This window comes from Corvus moneduloides, chromosome 1 (genome assembly GCF_009650955.1).
Source record: "Corvus moneduloides isolate bCorMon1 chromosome 1, bCorMon1.pri, whole genome shotgun sequence".
In the NCBI taxonomy this organism is placed as follows: Eukaryota; Metazoa; Chordata; class Aves; order Passeriformes; family Corvidae; genus Corvus; species Corvus moneduloides.
In genome coordinates this window covers 128059536-128082976 of record NC_045476.1, presented here as the reverse complement: position 1 = coordinate 128082976, position 23441 = coordinate 128059536, and the positions used below count along the sequence as shown (strand labels likewise).

At 46.0% G+C, this 23441-nt stretch overlaps 1 protein-coding gene and 10 non-coding genes across 11 annotated transcripts in view; 10 read left to right on the top strand and 1 right to left on the bottom strand.

Annotated features, from left to right (window-relative positions):
- DNAJC5B (DnaJ heat shock protein family (Hsp40) member C5 beta) overlaps window positions 1-22013 on the bottom strand; it is a 41184-nt gene extending 19171 nt beyond the window's left edge. Inside the window, exon 1 of the mRNA XM_032126683.1 lies at window positions 21907-22013. Coding sequence (XP_031982574.1) covers window positions 21907-22013 — 107 coding nt within the window. The remainder of the gene's footprint in view (window positions 1-21906) is intronic.
- On the top strand, window positions 1208-1296 carry TRNAY-GUA. The gene is given in 2 exon segments: window positions 1208-1244; window positions 1261-1296. It is a non-coding gene; the product is annotated as a tRNA-Tyr (tRNA).
- Window positions 4120-4192, top strand: TRNAA-AGC. Its single transcript has one exon. It is a non-coding gene; the product is annotated as a tRNA-Ala (tRNA).
- Window positions 4891-4979, top strand: TRNAY-GUA. The gene is given in 2 exon segments: window positions 4891-4927; window positions 4944-4979. It is a non-coding gene; the product is annotated as a tRNA-Tyr (tRNA).
- On the top strand, window positions 5311-5383 carry TRNAA-AGC. Its single transcript has one exon. It is a non-coding gene; the product is annotated as a tRNA-Ala (tRNA).
- Window positions 11740-11828, top strand: TRNAY-GUA. The gene is given in 2 exon segments: window positions 11740-11776; window positions 11793-11828. It is a non-coding gene; the product is annotated as a tRNA-Tyr (tRNA).
- Window positions 12159-12231, top strand: TRNAA-AGC. The gene has a single exon. It is a non-coding gene; the product is annotated as a tRNA-Ala (tRNA).
- TRNAY-GUA lies at window positions 14001-14089 on the top strand. The gene is given in 2 exon segments: window positions 14001-14037; window positions 14054-14089. It is a non-coding gene; the product is annotated as a tRNA-Tyr (tRNA).
- TRNAA-AGC lies at window positions 14420-14492 on the top strand. The gene has a single exon. It is a non-coding gene; the product is annotated as a tRNA-Ala (tRNA).
- TRNAA-AGC lies at window positions 15572-15644 on the top strand. Its single transcript has one exon. It is a non-coding gene; the product is annotated as a tRNA-Ala (tRNA).
- Window positions 16345-16433, top strand: TRNAY-GUA. The gene is given in 2 exon segments: window positions 16345-16381; window positions 16398-16433. It is a non-coding gene; the product is annotated as a tRNA-Tyr (tRNA).
- Window positions 22014-23441: the final 1428 nt, after the last annotated feature.

Here is a 23441-nt window from a genome sequence, read left to right as displayed (position 1 = left end):
TGATGTAATATAAATGGCTGAACCTTTGAGTCAGCTGCAGTGATCCTTGAGCTCAGGCTGCTGATGCCTTTTCCTGGTCTTAAAATCAAGAGTCATACATGGTTAGAAGGGGAAAAGGGATTTTACCTTGGTATTTATTTTAAGGATCCTTAGGTGCACACATCCAGGTCATATGCATCAAGATGCACCCCGCTGAGTATGCCCCAAAAGATCAAGTATAATATTATAGGTTTTACTAATTAGCATATCTATCAAAGATTCCCCAATGAGAGGCTCAAGTGAGCCCCCCTCCCCAAGGAACCTTCCCCTGGATGGTTCTATCTTAGTTAACAGAATGTATTCTGGAGAGGACCTTGGGGTCTGGGGCACACTGATACCTAGCTACGAAGTTTCTAAAATGTTTAGTCTCTTAGCTTGACAAACAAGTCCAAGAATGTAGGCAAAAAGCACTAAAAATACAGAAGTTGTAAAAAGGCATAACACGGGTATAAAAGAAAAGGCAAAAAATCTTCATGGCATCACTGCTGTAGGACATTTGAAAAGAGATGTCCTGAGGCCTCATCCAAGCTGATTGCTTTGACTGCTCTGTCACAGAGGAAGAGCTTGTTTGGGTCCCTCCATAGCTCTGCTGGTGGAGTCAAGGGCTGTAGGCTCCCTTCTGTGGCTACTCATCACATCTGTCTCAGTGCTGCCTGCCCTAATACATCTGAAAGGCCCTGAACTGACCTCGATCTCCACCCATGGGCCAAGGAGCTCTATTTACATTAATCTCTCTTTCCATGCTACACCACGAGAGTCTTGGTCACTAGCTAAGTTAGACCCATAGGTTCGGATATGTCCAGCCACAAAGACTCTTGATGCTTGTGCTGATGTGCAGATGGATGTTCTGGCTTGACCTCAACCCTCTCTTGTCAGTCTGGACCTGCCTGGCAATCACTGGACATGATCATCATTCTGACCTCTGCAGTGACTTCCTTGCTTGCAGTGCCTGATGGTGCCCTCTGCTCTTATCTGGAATGAGCCACGATGGCTGGGTCTGCCCTGGTTTGGTGTTGTGGACTTGAGATTTTCTGGGCAATGTGGGTCTAAGGCAAGTGTTTCTTTTTTCCTCCTGGGCAGTGTCATGCAGGTATATGTGAGGTGGTATGAAAGCTCAATGGTTGTCTGAGTGTGTGCTGGGCGAGGTCCTGGGCATGTCCCCACGCTTCCTTCGATAGCTCAGCTGGTAGAGCGGAGGACTGTAGGCTCCCTTGCATGGCCATCCTTAGGTCGCTGGTTCAACTCCGGCTCGAAGGAGTGCTCTTTTGGCTCTGGCCCAAATCCTGCACTGGCACTGCTGCTTTTTGGTCCTGCCTGGGGGGACTCCCCATAATGAGCTGCCCAGCCATGAGTTCTTGTCTGACCTTGGGAAGATGATGAGCCAAGGCATTTTTGGGTGAACCCTTGGTGACAGATGGTGATTCTGCCCTGGAGTTGTCCGCAGCCACCTTCAACAGGAAAGTGAGTGGGTGGGTGGTATCGTGAAACTGAAGCTGATTAGGGGGGCTCAGGCTTTGGGTGCAGGGCATCCTGGGGCAGGGCTGGGAGCCTGGGAGGAGAGAGGACCTCAGGCAGAGGCTGCAGGGTGGGGAATTAGCTCAAGTGGTAGAGCGCTCGTTTAGCATGTGAGAGGCAGCGGGATCGATGCCCGCATTCTCCAATGCTTTTCATTCCTCTCACCTGGACTTGCGCTGCAAAGAGGAGAACAGCATCTAGGACTATGTCCATGGTAACCTGCACTGTGAATTTGAAGGAGTGGATTCTCTCACTTTGTTCTGAGCATGATGGAAAGGATCCAGAATATCGTGCCCATCCTTGAGCCTCCATGTATAAGACAGACATTGACCAAGTGCAAAGAACTCCGAATGAGGCCTCCAGGACACTTGGAAGCAGGTGCACTTGCCCTTTGACGAGAAGTCATTGAGTGTGGCCTTGTGCAGATCCTGAAGAAGAAAGGGCTGTGTGGGAGATAAGCAAGCACTTATCATTTATCAGAATGCCTATCAGGAGGTTATTGATTCAACAGTTAGCCTTTTACTGTGGCGATTGATGGAGGAAAGAAAAGCAACAGGCCACAACTGAAGCAGCAGAGGTTCCATTTCTTTCTCTTCTATGAGGGAATGAAAACCTAAAAAGAGTTAATGTCTCAAACCCTTGGTAGCAGAGGAAAGGACTGTTCCATGCCAATGATGTAGGGCGCAGTTAGAAAAGAGCATCTTTCAATGCAAGATAACACTTTCCTCAGACCAGCTTCCTTATCTAGGGTAACTATCTCCAAAACCAGGTATGAGGCAGCATTCCACTTGTCTGGTGCACAGGGGTGAAGGGGATTGAAACCACAAGGCCCCCTAACCCCCCTCTGAAAAGTTTGAGAATAACAAAATGTGCATGCATGAGGACTAGTTTATAAATAGCGCAACTGAGATGGATGGGGTGTGCAACCACCATCCTAAGGAACTGAACCAGAGGCAGCACTGGAACCTTGGCTGGTGATCTGGATCTTTTCCTCTACGTCTACCTTGTTCTCTTTTTTCTTCTCTTCCTCTTCTTAAAAGTTTAAATTGCTGCTCCCATGGGCCGTTCAGAAAAGTTTAAATCATTGCTGCCATAGGCCATTCAACTTATAATAAGGTTTAAAGTTTAAATTGCTGCTGCCATAAATGAAATTTTCTAATTGATCGTTTGGAATCATTTTGCCTTAATTTAGCCCAAAGGTATGCTGAATGTTAGCTGTTTCCAGTACTGCCCTCTGGGGACCTGACGTTTTATGGCGATCCCTGAACAAATGGTCCAGGACCACTCTCTAGGGACCTGACACCTCCTCAGGTCAGCCAGGTGGGAGAAGAATGTTGCTCTGGAGTGCTGTGCAGTCTCCATGCTAGGAGGCTGGCATGATCTGAATGGCTGAAGTCTTGCACAAGATGATGAGATCCCTCATTTAGGGCTGCTTGGAGGAGAAGGTAGACAGAGAGATGCCCTGAGGACTTATTCAAGATGACTGCTTTGAGAACACAATCATGGAGGCAGAACAGAAAGAGGACCCTGACAGTCTATCAGTATCTGCTGGTGTAGTGGAGGATTGCTGGTTCTCTCACATGGTGACCATTACATCTTGTCTGGGCATCAAGTGCCTGAATAGGCCTGAATGGCCCTCACTGGCCTCATGTGGGTTTTCCACCTCCAACCATCAACACAGAAGTTCTCTTTATGTTCAATTCTGGGCCGTCAGTCTCTTTCTGTGTTAAAAAGCAGGAGTCCTGGTGTCTAGCTCAGTAATGGCCACAGCCATAGCACTATCACAGCACAGTGACCTTGGATCCAAACCTGCTGTTCAGATGAGTGTCCTTCATTGACCTAAGCCCTGGCTTATCAGTCTGGGCCTGCCTGTCAGTCACTGGACATTATCATCACTCTGACCTCTGCAGTGACTTCCTTGCTTGCAGTTGTCCTTGCCTTGCCATGGTGATAGTGCCTTCTGTTCTGGATGATTGCTTTGAATGAGCCACCATGGTTGTATCTGTCCTGGCCAGGGGTTGTAGGCTTGAGAAGCAATGTGAAATAAGGTGAGTCTTTCTTATTTCCTGCAGAGCAGGGCTATGTAAGTACAAGGGAGTGGTTGGATGAGTGTGTGATGAATGTCTGAGGTGTCAGAATCATGGGGTTCCTTTGATAGCTCAGCTGGTAGAGCAGAGGACTGTAGGCTCCCTTGCACGGCCATCCTTAGGTTGCTGGTTCAACTCTGGCTCGAAGGAGTGCTCTTTTGGCTCTGGCCACATCCTGCACTGGCACTGCTGCTTTTTGGTCCTGCCCAGGAGGCTCCCCATAATGATCTGCCAGTCATCAGCTCTTGCCTGAGATTGGGAAGATAAGTGGCCAAGGCATTTTTAGGTGAACCCTTGGGCATGGGAAGGTGATTCTGACCACTTGGCTTGTCTGCAGTCACCTCTAGCAGGAACATGAGTAGGTGGGTTGGTGGTATTACAGTGAGGTCATCGGGAGGCTCAGACTTTGCTGCAGGGCATCCTGGGGAAGGGCTGGGAGCCTGGGAGGGGAGAGGACCTCAGGCCGTGGCTGCAGGGTGGGGAATTAGCTCAAGTGGTAGAGCGCTCGCTTAGCATGTGAGAGGCAGCGGGATCGATGCCCGCATTCTCCAACACTTTTCATTTCCCTTGCCTGGACACAGGGCCCTTTGTCAGGGTCTGTGGGTGCTCACAGTATACCCAGAATGCAAAGAGTAGGATGACACCCAGGTCTGCATGGCAATTTAACAGGGGTTTCTCCCTCTTTGCTTGATAGACATCAAATGTCATATAGAGTACTGTGTCCGGTTTTGAGATCTTCTATGCAGAAATGCAGTCAAAGAAATAGAGTAACTTCTGTAAGGCAACCAAGAATCTCAAGGAATGGAAAGATTTCTTTGTGTGGGTGGGCTGAGGAAAGTGGATATATTCAGCCTATAGAAAGAGAGGTTGCCGGGGGCTTACACATGACCTTTTGACTTAGAGGAGGTTTCAGAGTAGAACGGCTACATATATGTCATGTGCTTGAGAAGAGAGCTGAAGACAGCACAGTGAAAGCGAATCAAGGGAAAATGCAGCAGGATATGGATAAACTCTGTGTGGCTGTGAGGAGAGTCCATCTGTAGAAAATTATGTCCTAGAAACTTATGGAGCCTTTCTGTTGTTGTTTTGCATGATTGATGGGCTAAAGTGTTGAGTGAGGTGCTGTGATGTTGGAGCTGAGGCTGTTTGAAGCAGGATGTGGCAATAGAGGCATGATGGTGCCCTGTGGCTTGGGAAAAGTGCTGTCTGAGTGTGTGCTGGGCGGGGTCCTGGGCATGTCCCCACACTTCCTTCGATAGCTCAGCTGGTAGAGCGGAGGACTGTAGGCTCCCTCGCATGGTCATCCTTAGGTCGCTGGTTCAACTCCGGCTCGAAGGAGTGCTCTTTTGGCTCTGGCCCACACCCTGTGGCATCATTGCCTTTTTTTGGTCCTGCCCAGGCGATTCCTCATAATGAGTTGCCCAATCATGAGCTCTTGCCTAAGTTGTGGGAGATAACCAGCCAAGGCATTTTTAGGTGAACCCTTGGGCATGGGAAGGTGATTCTGACCACTTGGCTTGTCTGCAGTCACCTCCAGCAGGAACATGAGTGGGTGAGTTGGTGGTATGAGAGTGAGGCTGTTGGGCAGCCCAGGCTTTGGGTGCAGGGCATCCTGGGGAAGGGCTGGGAGCCTGGGAGGGGAGAGGACCTCAGGCAGAGGCTGCAGGGTGGGGAATTAGCTCAAGTGGTAGAGCGCTCGCTTAGCATGTGAGAGGCAGCGGGATCGATGCCCGCATTCTCCAATGCTTTTCATTGCCCATTGCTTGGACACAGGGCCCTTTGGTGGGGGTCCCCCATCCTCTGAAGGGTATGCAAACCTGGGAAGCACAGCAGAGGATAGCATGCAGGACTTCTCCAAGAGTAGCAAGGCCTCTCGACTGAGGGAAGGCATTCTCTGACTTTCCTCTTCAGCGAATAGATGCCATTTAGAATAGTGTACCTGTTATACATAGGTTTATATAGGTTTTGGCTACAGTAGCGTTAATTTTCTTCCTAATATCTGTGTTTTGGATTTAAGGTGTGAATAATGTTGGTTACACACTGCTGTTATAATTGTTGGTAAGAAGAGTTTATGTAAAGCCAAGGACTTTTCAGTTTCTTGCACCATCCCATTAGGAAGGAGACTGAGAGCACAAGAAACTGGGAGGAGACACAGCTGGGACAGGTGATCCCAGCTGGCCAAAGGAATATTCCATACCACGTGACATAGGGCCCAGTATATACTAGGGAGAAAGATGGCTGGGGGCCACTGCTTATAAACTGGCTGTCTTGGCATTGTTCTGCAGGTGTTGAGCAGTTGTGTTGTGGGTCACTTATTTTGTATAATCTAATTCTGTTATTATTATTGATATTTCTCCCTTTTCTGTCCTTTTGAACTGATTTTTTCTCAATCCACAAATTTGCTTTTCTCTCCCAGTTCTCTCCAAAAACCCTCTTGGAGCTGGGTTGTGTGAGCAGTTGTGTAGTGTTTAAATGCCTGCTGGCTTTTAAACAGCACAACAGCCCTTTTAGGTGCCCAGCATGGGGCTTGAAAGGTTGAGACAATGACAAATCTGACTAGAGTATGTTAAAACAAAATTCTTATAAGCATTCATTATATTAGTTTAATGGTTTCTGATCCTGATGTTGATTTACTTACTCTCAGAGTTGTTTGCTGTTCTCAGAGTTGTGTTATGTAACATCTTAACTTGATCTTTATGTTTCTTGTTGCGCTGTTTATCACCTCTGAGGGCTGGGCTAAGGTTATCATGTTATCTAAGGTTATCATGTTGTCGTACTTTGTAACACTGGCATATGATGACATGATATGATATGATGGTCGCAAGGTCTATTTGTAATCAAGTATTGGTATCTTCTCCATACTTCTAGAGCCATCTACTGGAAACTATTCCTAATTACATCCTTTATCTTTCCTAGAGCCAATCTATGGGGCATACACTTCCCACATCTTCCCCTTCTTCTCCGGGGTATTTACAATAGCTCTTGACAATCCTGAATATAGTCAGGATCTTCAAACCAGCATGTTCCTATTGCTGTGTCTCTTGATTGTATTTCAGGCCTTGTTTAGACTTAACTGTCTAAGGATACCAGTCAGGTATCTGCCCTGAGCCTGAGCAGTTATAGCAGAAGGATGTGTGGGATAGTACAGGCAAATGTGTAGGACAGTGGGCACCTCGAATATTTTGGAATTTCACCCTGGAACTAGTTCAGAATCCTGAAAAACTAGTAAAATATTTGGAAGAAGTATGCTGTCACCCTGGCAGTTCCAGAGAGAAACAAATCACGGCAACGTGCTGGGGCCTGGCCCATGCCTATCAAGTTCTGTTCAACACTATTCAGTACCCTCAAGGGGACAAGAAGGTTTTTGGATCTGATGACAAAATGTCAGGCACTTTGGCTACCCAAGTCCCAACAATAGATACTGCATCTGAACCAAAGAACACACCTGTACTGATACCATCTTCACAAGAAGAAATGCTGGAAGCAGAAGTCGGCTCCTTTAGTAAGGGATGAAGGAGGCTCTTCTAAGGGTCAGCAGCAGGAAGAAGTGGACAAGGCTGTCTACTCCAAAGCAGGGCCATTATGAGAGCAAGAGGAGGAAGAGAGGCGGCTGTGGACTGGGGTGGAAGAAGAGGAAGAACTCATAAATGAGGCAGTAACCACCTGAACCCCATATCACACCAACCAAGCCCCCCGATTCCCACGCATAAGCTGATTTGTCAGCTGGAACGCCCTGGAGTGATCAGCAGGACTCCCTCACCCTGTAACAGTTTCATATGGCCGCTGTGAAAATCTGATTGAGACTGGAGACCAGCAGTAGATTATAGTGCCTTGAATGAAGCTGTGCTGCTGCTGAGTGCTGCCATGCCAGCCTTTCTGGAACTTCAATTTGAAGGCAGTTTGTATCAAAGGCAGACAAGTGGCTTGCCGCAATCAATATCACTAGCATGTTTTTCTCAATCCCTTTGGCAGCAGAGAATGCAGGCCACAATTTGCTCTCACTTGGAGGGATGTCCAGTACACCTGGAATCGACTGCCCTAGAGATGGAAACACAGCCCCAGCATTTTCCATGGACTTAACCAGACTGCACTAGAATGGGAACACCTGCAATACATTGATGACATCATCATATGGGGAAATACAGCAGACAAAGTTTTTGAGAATGGGAAGAAAATTGTCCAAATCTTCTGAAAGTCAGTTTTGCCATAAATCAAAGTAAGGTCAAGTCACCTACACAGGAGATCCCGTTTTTAGGAATAAAATGGCAAAATGGATGTTGTTGTATCCCAATGAATGTGATCAACAAAATAACAGCTAGGTCTACACCAATTAGCAAAAGGAAAACACAAGCTTTATTAGGCATTGTAGGTTTTTGGAGACTATTTATTCCAAATTATAGCCCATTCTATCAACTAACCTGGAAGAAGAATTGTTTCATTTGGGCCCCGAACAATGACAAATCTTTGAACAAACTGAAAAGCAAAATAGTACATACAATAGCCCTCAGGCCACTCTGGGCAGGACAAGATGTCAAAAATGTGCTGCATCTGGGGAGAATGGTCCTACTTGAAGCCACTGGCAAAAAGCATCAGGGAAGACTCAAGGTTGACTCTTAGGGTTTTGGCGTCAGGGACACTGAAGATTCAAGGCCCGCTATATTCCAACTGAAAAAGAAATATTGACATCATATGAAGGAGTTTGAGCTGCTTCAGACATGATTAGTATCGAAGCACAGCTCCTCTTGGCACCCTGACTGCCAGTGCTCGGCAGGGTATTCAAAGGGAGAGCCTGTTCTACACATCATGAAACTGATGCTGTGTGGAATAAATGGGGCTCACTGGTCACACAATGCACTCGAATAGGAAAGCCCAGTGGCCCAGGAATTTTGGAAGTTATCATTGACTGGCTGGAAGGCAAAGATTTTGGAATATTGCCAGAAAAGGAGGTGATGTGAGCTGAAGAAGCCCCACTGTAAGTGAAATACCAGAAAATGAAAAACAATATGCTCTGGTGAGTCCTATGATATTTTGGGAAAACATCAAAGGTGTAAAGCTGCTGTGTGGAGTCCCACACATATCGCAGAAACTGCTGAATGACAATAGTCAGTTTTCAGAGGTGAAAGCTATCCATCTGGCTTTAGACAGTGCTCAGAGGGAAAATGCCCAGTACATTATCTCTATACAGGCTCATAGATAGTGGCAAATGCTCTGTGGGGGTGGCCATGGCAATGGAAGTAGGTCAACTGGCAGCACAGAGGTAAACCCTCCTGGACTGCTGGATTATGGCAAGATATTTCTGCTTGGGTAGAGAACTGTGTTGTAAAAGTACATCATGTAGTCACGTACCCAAGTGTTAAGTCACTGAGTAACATCAAAAATCCCAGCTGATGGGTCAGGATGCTAAGATTGAAGTGGATCAGGTGGATCTGGACTGTTAACATAAGAGTGAATTACTTATAACTTAATGGGCCCATGATATCTCAGGCCATTAAGGAAGAAATACAGCATATACATCACCTCCTTATTGAGGGGTGGACTTAATCATGAACACTATACATGATTATCCATGAATGTGAAACATGGCCTGAAATAAAGCAGGACAGACAGTTAAAGCCTCTCTCTAATGGAGGACAATGGCTGAAATATAAACATGGGGAGGTCTGGCAGATTGATGATATCACATTCCCACAAATCAGCCAATGCAAGCGCCAGGTGCTTACAATCACAGAACTGTAGAATCATTTAGGTTGAAAAAGACCTTGAAGATCATCAGATCCAAGCGTTAACCCAGCACTGCCAATTCCACCACCAAACCATGTCCCTAAGGGCACACCTACCTATCTTTTAAATATCTCCAGAGATGGTGACTCAACCACTTTCCTGAGCAGCCTGTTCCAGTGCTTGCCTACTCTTCCTTTAAAGAAATTTTTACTAATATCAATGATAGAACCTACAACCAGATGGCTGGAAACATATTCTGTGCCTCATGCCACTGGCTGGAATACTGTCCTGGGCCTTGAGAAACGAGGTAACAATGAACCCCAGAAAGAACTGAGTCAGACAATGGTACTTATTTCAAAGCAACCTCTTAGATATTTGTCTCAAACAGCGTTGCATTGAATGGGTATATCACACCCCCTGCCATGCACCAGCCTCCAGAAAATTGAACAAATGAACTGTTAAAGACTACACTGAGAGCAATGGGTGCTGGGACATTTCAACATTGGAATACACATTTAGCAGAAGTCAGGTGTTTAGTCAACACTAGAGGATCTTCTAATCAAACCGGCCCTGCCCAATCAAAACTTTGATGTACTTTTACAAAAGGGAGAAGTCCCTGTAGTGCACATAGAAATTATGCTGCAAAAGACAGGCTGGGTTATTCCTCCTTCAGGCAAAGGCAAACACATCCATGATACTGCTTTTGATCAAGAACCTGGGTGCACTTGGTGAGTAATGCAGAAGGATGGAGAAGTATGATGCCTTTGCCTCAAGGAGATTTGATTCTGTGGGAGGCAATGATTTGAATTGTATTATATTAATTGCTATATAATAATGTGTAGCATCTCTACTATGGTTGCTATATGCCATATCAAAATTATTACAATAAAAATTTAGATTTATTAATCTATGAGAAATGAATTTTGATTAGACCAGGATAAGTGGAGCAATGATAGAAGCAGAACTGTCTTCAAAATGCAACAGTCCAACATCATACATCATCTCTCCTGCCCTGAAGGACTACTATTAAAGAGGAGTCCAAAGTCATGGACTAAGTAAACTCAACTGACATTTAGAGGGATGGTCTGTAAGCTAAGGGAATGATGTCTGCATATGTATATAAAAAAGACCAGAAAAGATGTACTGGAAAGTGTGGGACCTGGGCATGACATAAACAGTATAGAATAAGGCATAAATATTGACCTGGTTTCAGATGGGATTGAGTTAATTTTCTTACTACTAGCTGGTACCGTGCTGTGTTTTAGATCTAGGAGGAGAATAATATTGATAACACTCTAATGGTTTAGTTCTTGCTGAGCAGTACTCATCCTAAGTCAAGGACTTTTCATCTTCTCACACCACCCCACCAGCAAGGAGGCTGGGGGGCAAAAGGGGTTGGGAGGAGACACAGCCAGGACAGTTGACCCCAACTGGCCAAAGGAATATTCCACACCATATGGTGTCATGCTCAGTATATAAACTAGGAGGAAAGATGGCTGGGAGCTGCTGCTCAAGAACTCACGGGGCATCATTCATTGAGTGTAACGCAATTGTGTTGTGCATCACTTGATTTGTATATTTTAGATCTATTAATATTAGAGTTATTGTTGTTTTTGTCGTTGTTTTTGTTATTACTATTATTATTATTTCACTTTCCATTTCTTTTCTGCCCTATTAAACCACATTTTTCTCACCCTGTGAATTTTACTCCCACTGTGGGGAAGGGGTTGAGTGATCAGCTGTGTGATGTTTAACTTCCTGAAAAATAAAGCCATGTCAGTGCCCAGTTTTGTGCCTCTGTGTAGAAGACACACGTGGACCATGTGCAGTGACCTCAGAACAACGCCATCAGGATGCTTAGGAGCAGGTGATCCTGCACACAGGAAAGGACACCAATGAAATGGAGCAATCTCAGTGGAGGGCCACCAAGAACCTCACAGAGTGGAAGGATTCCTCTACATGGATGAACAAGAACAGTGAAACTGTTCAGACTGTTGAAGGACAGAATCAAAGGGCTTGGATATGACCTTCATGCTTGTAGGACATTACAGAGTAGAGGAAATGCTGTCCTTTATGTGATGCTAGAGCAGAGAGCTGAAGACAGCAGAATGAAAGGGAATCAACAGAAAATGCAGCAGGATATAGGTAAGCTGTGTGGACATGAAGAGAGTCCATCTGTAAAAGATGACACCCAAGGAGCTTATGGAGCCTTCCTGTTTGTGTTTTGCATGACTGATGGGTTGAACAAGGTGCTGTGATGTTGGAGCTGAGGCTGTTTGAAGCAGGATGTGGCAATAGAGGCATGATGGTGCCCTGTGGCTCAGGAAGTAGTGTCTGAGTGTGTGCTGGGCGAGGTCCTGGGCATGTCCCCACACTTCCTTCGATAGCTCAGCTGGTAGAGCGGAGGACTGTAGGCTCCCTTGCATGGCCATCCTTAGGTCGCTGGTTCAACTCCGGCTTGAAGGAGTGCTCTTTTGGCTCTGGCCCACACCCTGTGGCATCACTGCCTTTTTTTGGTCCTGCCCAGGCGATTCCCCATAATGAGCTGCCCAGTCATGAGCTCTTGCCTAAGTTGTGGGAGGTAACCAGCCAAGGCATTTTTTGGTGAACCCTTGGTGACAGATGGTGGTTCCAAGCCCTGGAGTTGTCTGCAGTCACCTCCAGCAGGAATGTGAGTGGATGAGTTGGTGGTGTGAGAGTGAGGCCATTGGGCAGCCCAGGCTTTGGGTGCAGGGCATCCTGGGGCAGGGCTGGGAGCCTGGGAGGGGAGAGGACCTCAGGCAGAGGCTGCAGGGTGGGGAATTAGCTCAAGTGGTAGAGCGCTCGCTTAGCATGTGAGAGGCAGCGGGATCGATGCCCGCATTCTCCAATGCTTTTCATTCCCTTTGCCTGGACACAGGGCTCTTGGCCAGGAATCCATCTGACCTCTAGGGAGGCCATGGCAAGGCCTATGGTGTGCCCTGGATTTACAAAGGAGGATGACATCAAGAGCACTATGGGCAGTTTAATGGATTAATTGATTTTCTCCTTCTTTGCTTATGTCCTGGGTAACCCAAAATGTTATTGTATTCCATTTCTATCAGTGCCCAAAATTGCTACTGTCTCTTGAAAACCTTGTGGCCAGAAATGGAACTGCAGGGCTGGGGCATTTCCAGGTCTCTTAAAAGCCAGGATCTCTCAGGCATAGTTCTCTATTACCTCTTAGCTTTTGCTTTTCTGTTTCATTCTCTCAGCGAGAGCCTTGAGGTAGCATAGGTGGAGGCTCCCCTTGGTTTTCTTTTGTTTTCTTTCCCAAGAGGGTTGCTTCAGGCAGGTTTCCAAGGAGCCACATTTCGTGGTCCCGGACTGCTTCAAAGCAAATTTCACAAATACCAGTCTACAGTCACAGCATCGCGCCAAGGAAAGTGGAACAGCCCCAGTCTACATGGTTGCCCCAACCTGCCAGCAGTGCCTAATGGAAGTGGGAAGGCATGGAGTCTGAGTCGTCCCTGCTGGCTGCCTCCTCATGAAAAGGTGAAGCCTCTCTATGAGTTCCAGCTGGTGTGAGTTCCAGCTGCTGGAGTGCATTTTTTGACAGAGCTGATACCACCAGAGAGATAGGAGGGGCGTTTGTCTGCTTTGGACTCTAGGTTTTCTTTTTGTTTTGTCCTTGTTCTTTGTTGCTTGTTGTTTGGGGGGAGTTTTTGTGATCGTGGAGGTTTGGTATCTGGGTTGTTTTGGGGTTTTTTCTCTCTTTTAGTTCTCTCTGTCCACATGTAGTTGAAAGAAGGGGGAGAGCTGCCACCATCTTTGTCTCTCCACATGTGATTGTTCACAGAGGGCACCATCTTGGGAGGAGGGTTTTCTCCGCCATTTTTTGTTTCTCTTTGTTCCCAGGGAGTCTGTAAGATTTAACAACTTTGTAACTAGTGGTTATTACTGTTATTTTTCTTGCCTGTTGCTATTTTGCTTCTTTGGTAAACTGTTATTTTTTACTTGTATCTACTTGTGTTCATCTCTACTTATTGGTGGAAGGGGATTGGCTAAAAATAAATGGGAGGTAACTCATTTTAAAGTGTCTACCCCCTTGACTTAAACCAAGATGGCTTGACAGTTCTCAAATATCAAGCTCAGTACAGAAAAGGACATCAATGAAATGGAACAACCTCAGGCCACATCAGGCCACCAAGAATCTCAAGGAATCAGTGGATTTCTCTATAAGGATGGGTTGAGGAGAGTGGGCACATTCAGATTGCAGAAAGAGAGGTTTGGAGGACTTGCAGATGACCTTGTGGCACTTAGATGTAGGTTATAGAACAGAGGAATGGCTGTCATTTTGTCTTGTCTTGTGCTTGAGCAGAGAGCAAAAGACACCACAGTGAAAGCGAATCAAGGGAAAATGCAGCAAGACATGGATAAACTCTGTGTGGACATGAAGAGAGTCCATCTGTAAAAGATGACATCCAAGGAGCTTATGGAGCCTTCCTGTTTGTGTTTTGCATGATTGATGGGCTAAAGTGTTGAGCGAGGTGCTGTGGTGTTGGAGCTGAGGCTGTTTGAAGCAGGATGTGGCAATAGAGGCATGATGGTGCCCTGTGGCTTGGGAAAAGTGCTGTCTGAGTGTGTGCTGGGCGAGGTCCTGGGCATGTCCCCACACTTCCTTCGATAGCTCAGCTGGTAGAGCGGAGGACTGTAGGCTCCCTCGCATGGCCATCCTTAGGTCGCTGGTTCAACTCCGGCTCGAAGGAGTGCTCTTTTGGCTCTGGCCCACACCCTGTGGCATCACTGCCTTTTTTTGGTCCTGCCCAGGCGATTCCCCATAATGAGCTGCCCAGTCATGAGCTCTTGCCTAAGTTGTGGGAGGTAACCAGCCAAGGCATTTTTTGGTGAACCCTTGGTGACAGATGGTGGTTCCAAGCCCTGGAGTTGTCTGCAGTCACCTCCAGCAGGAATGTGAGTGGGTGAGTTGGTGGTGTGAGAGTGAGGCCATTGGGCAGCCCAGGCTTTGGGTGCAGGGCATCCTGGGGAAGGGCGGGGAGCCTGGGAGGGGAGAAGACCTCAGGCAGAGGCTGCAGGGTGGGGAATTAGCTCAAGTGGTAGAGCGCTCGCTTAGCATGTGAGAGGCAGCGGGATCGATGCCCGCATTCTCCAATGCTTTTCATTGCCCCTTGCTTGGACACAGGGCCCTTTGTCAGGGGTGTGTCCTTTCTTATGTTGTGGGTGTTCCAAGAGTAGCAAGGGCAGTTTAGCAGAGGACCTGCTATGTCTGAATTTCCTTCACAGATGTCAAATATCTCAAGTAGTGTGCTCAGTTTTGAGATGCCCTATACAGATGGAGCAACCTCAGTTGCTCCATCAGGAGCATCAGGAGTCTCAGGGATTGGAGGGGTTCCTCTGTGTGCATGGGCTGAGAAAAATGGGAATGTTCATCCTGGATAAAGAGAGGTTCTGAGAGCTTATACATGACCTTCTGGCTTGCAGGTTATTACAGAGAAATGGCTATATTTTTGTCCGATTCTTGACCAGAAGGCAAAAGACTGTGAAAGCAAAGAGAATGCAAGCAGGATACAGATAAGCTCAGTGTGACAATAAGGAGACACCATCTTTAGAAGATATCATCCAGGGAGCTTGTGGAGTGTTTCTGTCTGCCGGATTTCCATGATTTGACAGGCAAAAGGGTTGAAGAAGGTGTCGTAATGTTGGAGCTGAGGCTGTTTGAAGCAGGATGTGGTAACAGAGGCATGATGGTGCACAGTGGCTCAGGAAGTAGTGTCTGAGTGTGTGCTGGCTGAGGTCCCCCTGGGCACATCCCCATGCTTCCTTCGATAGCTCAGCTGGTAGAGCGGAGGACTGTAGGCTCCCTTGCATGGCCGTTCTGAGGTCGCTGGTTCAACCCTGGCTTGAAGGAGTGACCTTTTGGCTCTGGCCCACACCCTGGGGCACCACTGCCTTTTTTTGGTCCTGCCCAGGAGGGGGCCCTTCAAAGGGCTGTCCAACCAAGAATTCTTGTCTAGCTTTGGATAGATGACCAGCCAAGGCATTTTTTGGTGAACCCTTGGTGACAGATGGTGGTTCCAAGCCCTGGAGTTGTCTGCAGTCACCTCCAGCAGGAATGGAGTTGGTGGTATGACAGTGATGCCATTGGGCAGCCCAGGCTTTGGGTGCAGGGCATCCTGGGGCAGGGCTGGGAGCCTGGGAGGGGAGAGGACCTCAGGCAGAGGCTGCAGGGTGGGGAATTAGCTCAAGTGGTAGAGCGCTCGCTTAGCATGTGAGAGGCAGCGGGATCGATGCCCGCATTCTCCAATGCTTTTCATTCCCTTTACCTGGACACACGGCCCTTTGGTGGGCATCCATCTGACCTCTGGGGAGATTTGTGGTGTGCCCTGCATTTGCAGAGGAGGATGACATCCAGGGTTATATCAAGAGTACTATAGGCAGTTTGACAGAAGAATTGATCTTCTCCCTCTGTGCTTGACAGTTCTAGAGTATCAAGCCAAGTACAGAAAAGACATCAATGAAATGGAAAAACCTCAGTGGAGGGCCACCAAGAATCTCAAGGAATCGATGGATTTCTCTTAAAGGATGGGCTGAGGAGATTGGGCACATTCAGATTGCAGAAAGAGAGGTTTGGAGGAATTGTTGTGGTGCTTAGGCATAGGTTACAGAACAGAGGAATGGCTGTCATTTTGTCTTGTGCTTGAGCAGAGAGCAAAAGACACCACAGTGAAAGGGAATCAAGGGCAAATGCAGCAAGATATGGATAAACTCTGTGTGGACTGAAGAGAGTCCATCTGTAAAAGATGACATCCAAGGAGCTTATGGAGCCTTCCTGTTTGTGTTTTGCATGACTGATGGGCTAAAGTTTTGAGCGAGGTGCTGTGATGTTGGAGCTGAGGCTGTTTGAAGCAGGATGTGGCAATAGAGGCATGATGGTGCCCTGTGGCTTGGGAAAAGTGCTGTCTGAGTGTGTGCTGGGCGAGGTCCTGGGCATGTCCCCACACTTCCTTCGATAGCTCAGCTGGTAGAGCGGAGGACTGTAGGCTCCCTTGCATGGCCATCCTTAGGTCGCTGGTTCAACTCCGGCTCGAAGGAGTGCTCTTTTGGCTCTGGCCCACACCCTGTGGCATCATTGCCTTTTTTTGGTCCTGCCCAGGAGGTTCCCCATAATCAGCTGCCCGGTCATGAACTCTTGTCTGACTTCGGGAATCCCATTCCCCCAGCAGTTTTGAGTGAAAACTCCCTTGGGCAGGGGATGGTGATTCTGAGCATTGAAGTCGTCAGGGATCACCTCCAGCAGGAATGTGAGTGGGGGGGTGGTGGTATGATAGTGAGGTCATTGGGAGGCCCAGACTTTGCTTCAGGGCATCCTGGGGCAGGGCTGGGTGCCTGGGAGGGGAGAGGACCTCAGGCAGAGGCTGTATGGTTGGCATTTAGCTCACGTGGTAGAGCGCTCACTTAGCATGTGAGAGGCAGCAGGATCAATGCCTGCATTCTCCAATGCTTTTCATTCCCTTTCCTGGACCATAGGCGTTGTTGCTTGTGGCTGTGGGGAGCCTTGGGTGGACCCTGAGGCTGTATCAGGACTAGCACAGGCTATTGGCATAGGCATGAGTAAGCCATTATCCCTCCTTGCTTGGTAGTAATTAAATGGCATTAAGAGCGCTGTACACATTTTCTAATAAAATTCTTAATTACCAATGTACTCTGTCACAGAGGTGTTGACCTTTTGGAGCAAGTCCAGAGGAGGGACACCATGATAATTAGCAGGATGGAGTGCCTTTCCTAAGAGGAAAGGCCAGAAGAATTTGGATTATTCACACTGGAAAGGAGAAATCTTTACTGTGACATAATTGGAGCCTTCCAGTACTTAGAGAGGGCCTACAGGAAAGCTGGAGCAGGGGTTTTTACATGGGTGTGTAGTGATAGGACAAGGGGCAATGGCTGTAAATTGAAAGAGGCAAAGTTTAGATTAGATATTAGGAAGAAATTCTTCACTGTGAGGGTGGGGATGCAATGGAATAGGTTGCTCAGAGAAGCTGTGGATGACCTATCCCCGGAACTGTTCAAGGCCAGATTGGATGAGGCTTTGAGCAACCTGCTCTAGTCTGAGGAACCCAGGGCAGAGGGTTGGAACTAGGTATCTTTAAGGTCTCTTCCAACACAAACCACTGGATGACTCCATGATTTTCTTGTAAGTAGTCTATCAAACAGGGTGTTTTGAAACTTCTGAAGAAAACAAGAAATCCAGTATCTCTCTGCATATTAATTCACTGTCAGACAAGAAAGCAAAAGTCAAAGAACAGTGTAATTTATTATGCCAAAAAAAGGTTCTAAAATTATTTTTGTATTATATTGAAGATAAACAGATCTCCTTTGAAATTCTGCTGATTAGAAGCCCATTAGCTTTACTCCCTGATAAATTAGAGTGTGCCAAACTCCAAATAAAATCACAGTCATGTCTGTCATGTTTATTAAAAAGCAAATTTTGCCCTGGGCTGTGGTAGTATGATTAACAGTGACTTAATTAATAATGGCAGGAAGCTCAGAATCAGGTATGGCTGGTTTTATACCTTGTACTAAAGAATACCATTTCAGCAGCAGATTTTTGGATTAGCATAAATTAAATTATAATTAAAGCAATTCTATGAGACTGACTCATCATTTTATCTTGCAAATATTTACAGCTACTCCATTAAAAGTGAATCCCTCTGACATTTCCACTATAGTTATAAGCAGTCTTTTTTTTTTCTCTAATTACTAATAAAGATGGAGGAAGCACCACTGTCAGTTTTGCCATAGATCACTGTGTAAATCATCCATATTCATACTCAGCATTAAATAAAGTTAATTCCGTTCTACATTCTTCCATGACAACTTTCTCCTTTGGGGATTTCCAGAAAATTAAATGTAAAAGCAACCGGAAAACATTACATTTGATACAGAAGATTGTTGGGGTCCCTCCCCTGCCATGTAGCCCTGGGAGAGGGGCCCTGAGGGGACACACGGAGTTTCCCTGCCCCTGCTCAGCCTCGTTCCCCATTGGTTGGTGTGTGTTCCCCTGCGCGGGCAGAAGGACCCTTGGGCCGGTGACTGGAACAGTTCCTCGGCAGAGCCCCGGCCATGTGGCTGGAGAAATAAACATCTCTGAAACATCTATCAAGAATCGGTCCATATATATTTCTTTTCCACGGGCCTTGTTGTTTGATACACGTGTTACAGAATCCCCACTGTAACAAATGGTGGATAATGCGAGCAGAGAGATCCCTGATCCCTAAGGACAGCGACTGATTTGTGAGTAAACTCTGGATTTCTCTTCTTGTTTTTGTTTTGCTGTTCCATCTCTAAATTATGGAGGAACCATGGAAAGACTCTTGGCTCTCAGAGCCGCATATGGACATTTATCTTAAACTTGAAAAGGTTCTTGAACAACGATTTGTAAATTTTAGCTTAATTCAAGCTCAAAAGGAATTGAAACACTTCCTGGCATGGTTGTTTAAGAACTTTTTCTATGTTTCTTGGGATCTGATTCTTACCAAAGACTTTTGGAAGACCGTTTGGACACAATTTCTGAGTCAAAATATATGCCGATGGAAGAATATTATCTTGAATATTATTTGGTTACTGAGACTGTTGAGCAATGTCAGCTGTGTCTTGGCGAAGGGAAGCCTGCCTCAGAGTCTGTGTGACCCAGGCCACGTGGACCGAGTGCTCTGCGAGCAGCAGCGAGGCAGCTCCCACGCGCAGGTGGAGCAGTGCGAGCTGCAGTATTGGCAGTGGAGCAAGGCGCTGCGGGAACGGCACAACCCGGCGGTGTCTGCCAGGCCCTGTGCAGCATGTGGTGGAGCAAGCCCCGTGAACACCCGACCGAGAGGGGCGGTGCGCAGGTGGCGGCTGGCGGTGGAGCAGAGCCGCACCTAGCTGAAACGCGCGCTGGAGCAGGGCACGGGGGGGTCGTCGCTCGGGGGCCCGGCCGAGACGTGGGCATGGCCCCAGGCAGCAGCAGCGCAGTTGAGAGCAGAGGTGACGGCGCGCAGGGAGCTGAGCGGCGCGGCCCGGCCCAGCCCGCACAGCCCCGAATGAAACCCCGGGAAGAGCGCGCAGGCACGAGCAGCCCCAATGGCCCCAGCAGCCCTGGCAATTCCAACACGGGAGCGAGTGAAAACGAAAGAGAAAGCAAAAACGCAGCGAGACAGAAAACAGTAGCCACTCGGAAAAAGGAAAAAATCATCATAACTAAGGTTTTAGGAATAGTAAAATGGTATAATGTTAAACAAAATTATGGTTTTATAATGAGATGTGACAACCAGGAAGACATATTCATTCATAGAAGTGCTATTAAAAAGAATAACCCTGAAAAATGCATCCCAAGCTTGGGAGATGAAGAGGTGGTGGAGTTCGAAATTATACAAGGTAGAAAAGGGTTACAAGCAGCAGAGGTCACTGGGCCTGATGGTGTTCCTGCAAAAGGCAGTATATATGCTAAAAATTGTAGTCATGTTAGACAATATCTCCATTATAAGCTCCCCCTACAGTCTCCCTTTCCTAATCCCACCTTTCCCTTTCGTCCTATATCCTATTACCCCCAGTGTATTCCTAATCCGTTTTACACCCCATGGTTTCCCTCACAAAACCATGCCTTTACCAATTGTTTCCCCAAAAATCCCTTTCCAATGCCGAGTGGGGAATGAAGAGGGGGAGGGAAGAAATTAACTAGTGTTGTTTAGAGTTCCAACAGGTACAAATGGAAGAAACCCTCTCCTGCCTCAGTTTCCCCACAAAGCATGCTCAGAGAGTCCTGTCTCCCTTCTGCCAGCCTTAAGATGTTCCAGAGAATCTGTTTGGACATTTAAAGACTCAGGAGGGTGGCTTGTTTTGTTTTGAAACTGTCCTTGTTATCTCATGTTTATCCAGTTGTTTCCAATGTTCAGTTTTAAATCTCTTTTTGTTAAAAATAAACTGGTGAAATGTTGGGGCCGTCCCCCTGCCATGGAGCCCTGGGAGAGGGGCCCTGAGGGGACACACGGGGTTTCCCTGCCCCTGCTCAGCCTCGTTCCCATTGGTTGGTTTGTGTTCCCCTGCGCGGGCAAGGACCCTCGGGTCCCGTGATTGCCTCAGTTCCTCGGCAGAGCCCCGGCCATGCGGCTGGAGAAATAAACATCTCTGAAACATCCATCAAGAATCGGTCTATATATATATTCTTTCCACGGGCCTCGTTGTTTGATACGCGTGTTGCAGTTTCCCCACTGTAACAGAAGATGATTTCTGCAGCCAGGCTATACTACAGGGACACAGAAGGTGCAAGTCATAAGTGAATTTGATACCATAGCATGCTTTTTTCCCAGTGGTATAATTATGCAAGACAACAGAACTATGGGATGTCAACAGTTCTCCTTCTATTGTATGCAGAGTTTGGACATTCACTACTTCTGCCTCCATTGAACATGCGCCTTTAGGAACAGAAAACAGGAGAAATGCAATTTGTTCAAAAACATGGAGGACAGAGTCCTGCCAAAATTCAAACTAAACAATGATGCAAGTAGATCCATTTCATAAACCCTTTTTGAGTTCAAATATATTCTTACATTTGATAGGAAAAGTGAGCTGTGTTAAAGTTTGCCTGGTAATACAGTGCAACCAACAACACCCAGATTGATGCTGTAATAAAAGTTTTACAATACTTATTAAACCTGCAAGTCCATGTCTGACATATTTCAGCGTCAAGAACATCTACTTCGCACATGACATTTAAATTTCTTTCTCTTTCAATAGCAACTGAACAAATTTAAAGGCAAAATTATCCATAAAATCTTCTGGTCTTACTTCTAGGTCTTGTTACATTTCAACGAAAAAATATTTACCACCATTTTGATAACTTGTACTTGACTCAAACTAGTCTTAACGTCCTCTCTTCTTTTTCAATAGAGAAACTACCATTTCCTGTGCCAGTATTTTTCAGTAGTTGGTTACCCTCACAGTTAAAACCTCTTTGTCAGCTCAAATCATTTTCAGATTCCAAGCACTGCTTTTGGTTATGCTTGCCTTCATAAAGTGAACAACTATGTCACACCTAGCAATTTTCCCCTTCAAGGATATTATGCACTATAATCAAATAATCTATCCTTTTCTTTTCTTCTAAATCTATCTTTTCTTCTAAATAATCTTCTTCTTTTCTGGCAAGATAAACTGATTGAACTCCTTATGTCTCTTACTATAGTTTTCAAATTATCATTAAAGCATTGGCTTTGCTTTTCAACATACTTCAGGAAAGATGCTAACACAAGAACTGTGTGCAGTATTAAAATACCCCATGTTAGTTTATCCCAACAGTCTGACCTCTCATTCACTTAGATTAAAACATTTCAGATGAATCACAGACTGCTTGTGGGATGAAATTAGCAGATTCGTATTGCATCATCTCTGATTCTTTTCAGGCTCACAAATTAAAAAAAAGAAAGCATTGTCACAATGAATGTCTACAGCGCAGGTAACTCAAAAAGTTTTACCATCATAATCACGCCCGACAAATAAGCATTTTTAGACCTGTTGCAAAGCACATTTTACATACCTGTAGGACTTCTTAATCTCATCATGTGTTGCTCCCTTCTCTAGTGCCAGGATTTTATATAATGCTTCACCTGACGTTGACAAAGCACGTTGCCTTTGTTCAGCCATGATAGCAGTGCATTACCAAAGCTGCTAATGTAGAACATAATTTAAAATACCAGACATTGTAAGTATTTATAGATAGTATTTCTTATCGTTCATTTTAATAAATTTGAATCAGGCAGCAAAAGGTTAAAATACATGAAAGTGAATCTAGAATAAAATCGCCTCTATGTTATCCTCTGTCCTGTAAGATATTTTACAATTAGGAAAAAATGAGAAAATGGAAAAGCAAAAACCAAAGAACAGAAGCTTTTCTGTTGGGTAGGACTGACCATATTAAAGGCTTGATGTTGCTGTCACTGAAATGAACAGGTAAATTTGCTATGGCATTATTACCCGAACATTATATTTCCACCTGGTTTTATTTGTGTTTGTTTACATTTGTCTTTTCTAAGTTGTAGGAAAATTATTCCACTATTTGTTGAGGTTACTGACTTCTTACAGTGGGGTAAGAGCTTTGTACCTCAGAGTATTACCCAATGCAACAAAGTGGAGAATTTTTGCTTTCTGAACACAAGGGTTCAGCCCAACCAATTTTAGGTGCCTAAGCTGCGACTAAATTTGACTCTGAATCAAACTAGACTCCTTATATTGTCAACAGACTCAGAGAACAACTGGCCAAACACTTTCTCCCTATTATCTCTACGGTGTACTCAGGATGACTGCAGCTCGAGTACTGTGTCCAGTTCTGGGCCATTCAATTCAGGAAGAACATTGAGGTGCTGAAACAAGTTCAGAAAAGAGCAACAGGTGGTGAAGGGTCTGGAGCACAAGTCTGATGAGGAGCAGCTGAGGGAGGTGGGGTGTTTACCCTGGAGAAAAGGAGGCTCAAGGGTGACCTTATCACTCTCTACAACTCCCTGAAAGGAGGTTGTAGCCAAGTGGGGGTTGGCCTTTCCTCCCAGGCAACTAGTGACAGGACAAGAGGACACAGTCTTAAGGTGCACAAAGGGAGGTCTAAGTCAGACATTAGGAAGAATTTCTTCACAAAAAGGGTAATTAGATATTGGAATGGGCTGCTGGGGAGGTGGTGGAGTCACTATCCCCAGAGGTGTTTAAAGGAAAGACTGGATGTGGCACTTTGTGCCATGGTTTAGTTGACATGGTGGTGTTCAGTCATAGATTGGACTTGATGATGTCAGAGATCTTTTCCATCCTGATTGATTCTGTGACTCCCAACTCATGACCCCGAGATGGTGGAGCGAATCTGGACCTCCATGGTGAGAGTACACACCAAGAATTGACCTCAGTATTATAAATTTATTGAAAAATTCTTCATGGGAAATACTGACATCTATCAGGGTCCTATCTTATTTGAGATACAAGACTTTGGACTGAATTAATGAGCTTCTGATAAATTTAACATGGTACCCTTACAATATAGTGCAAGAGTGACACGGTGCACAGACTGACAGATTTAGTCCACTTCAGATC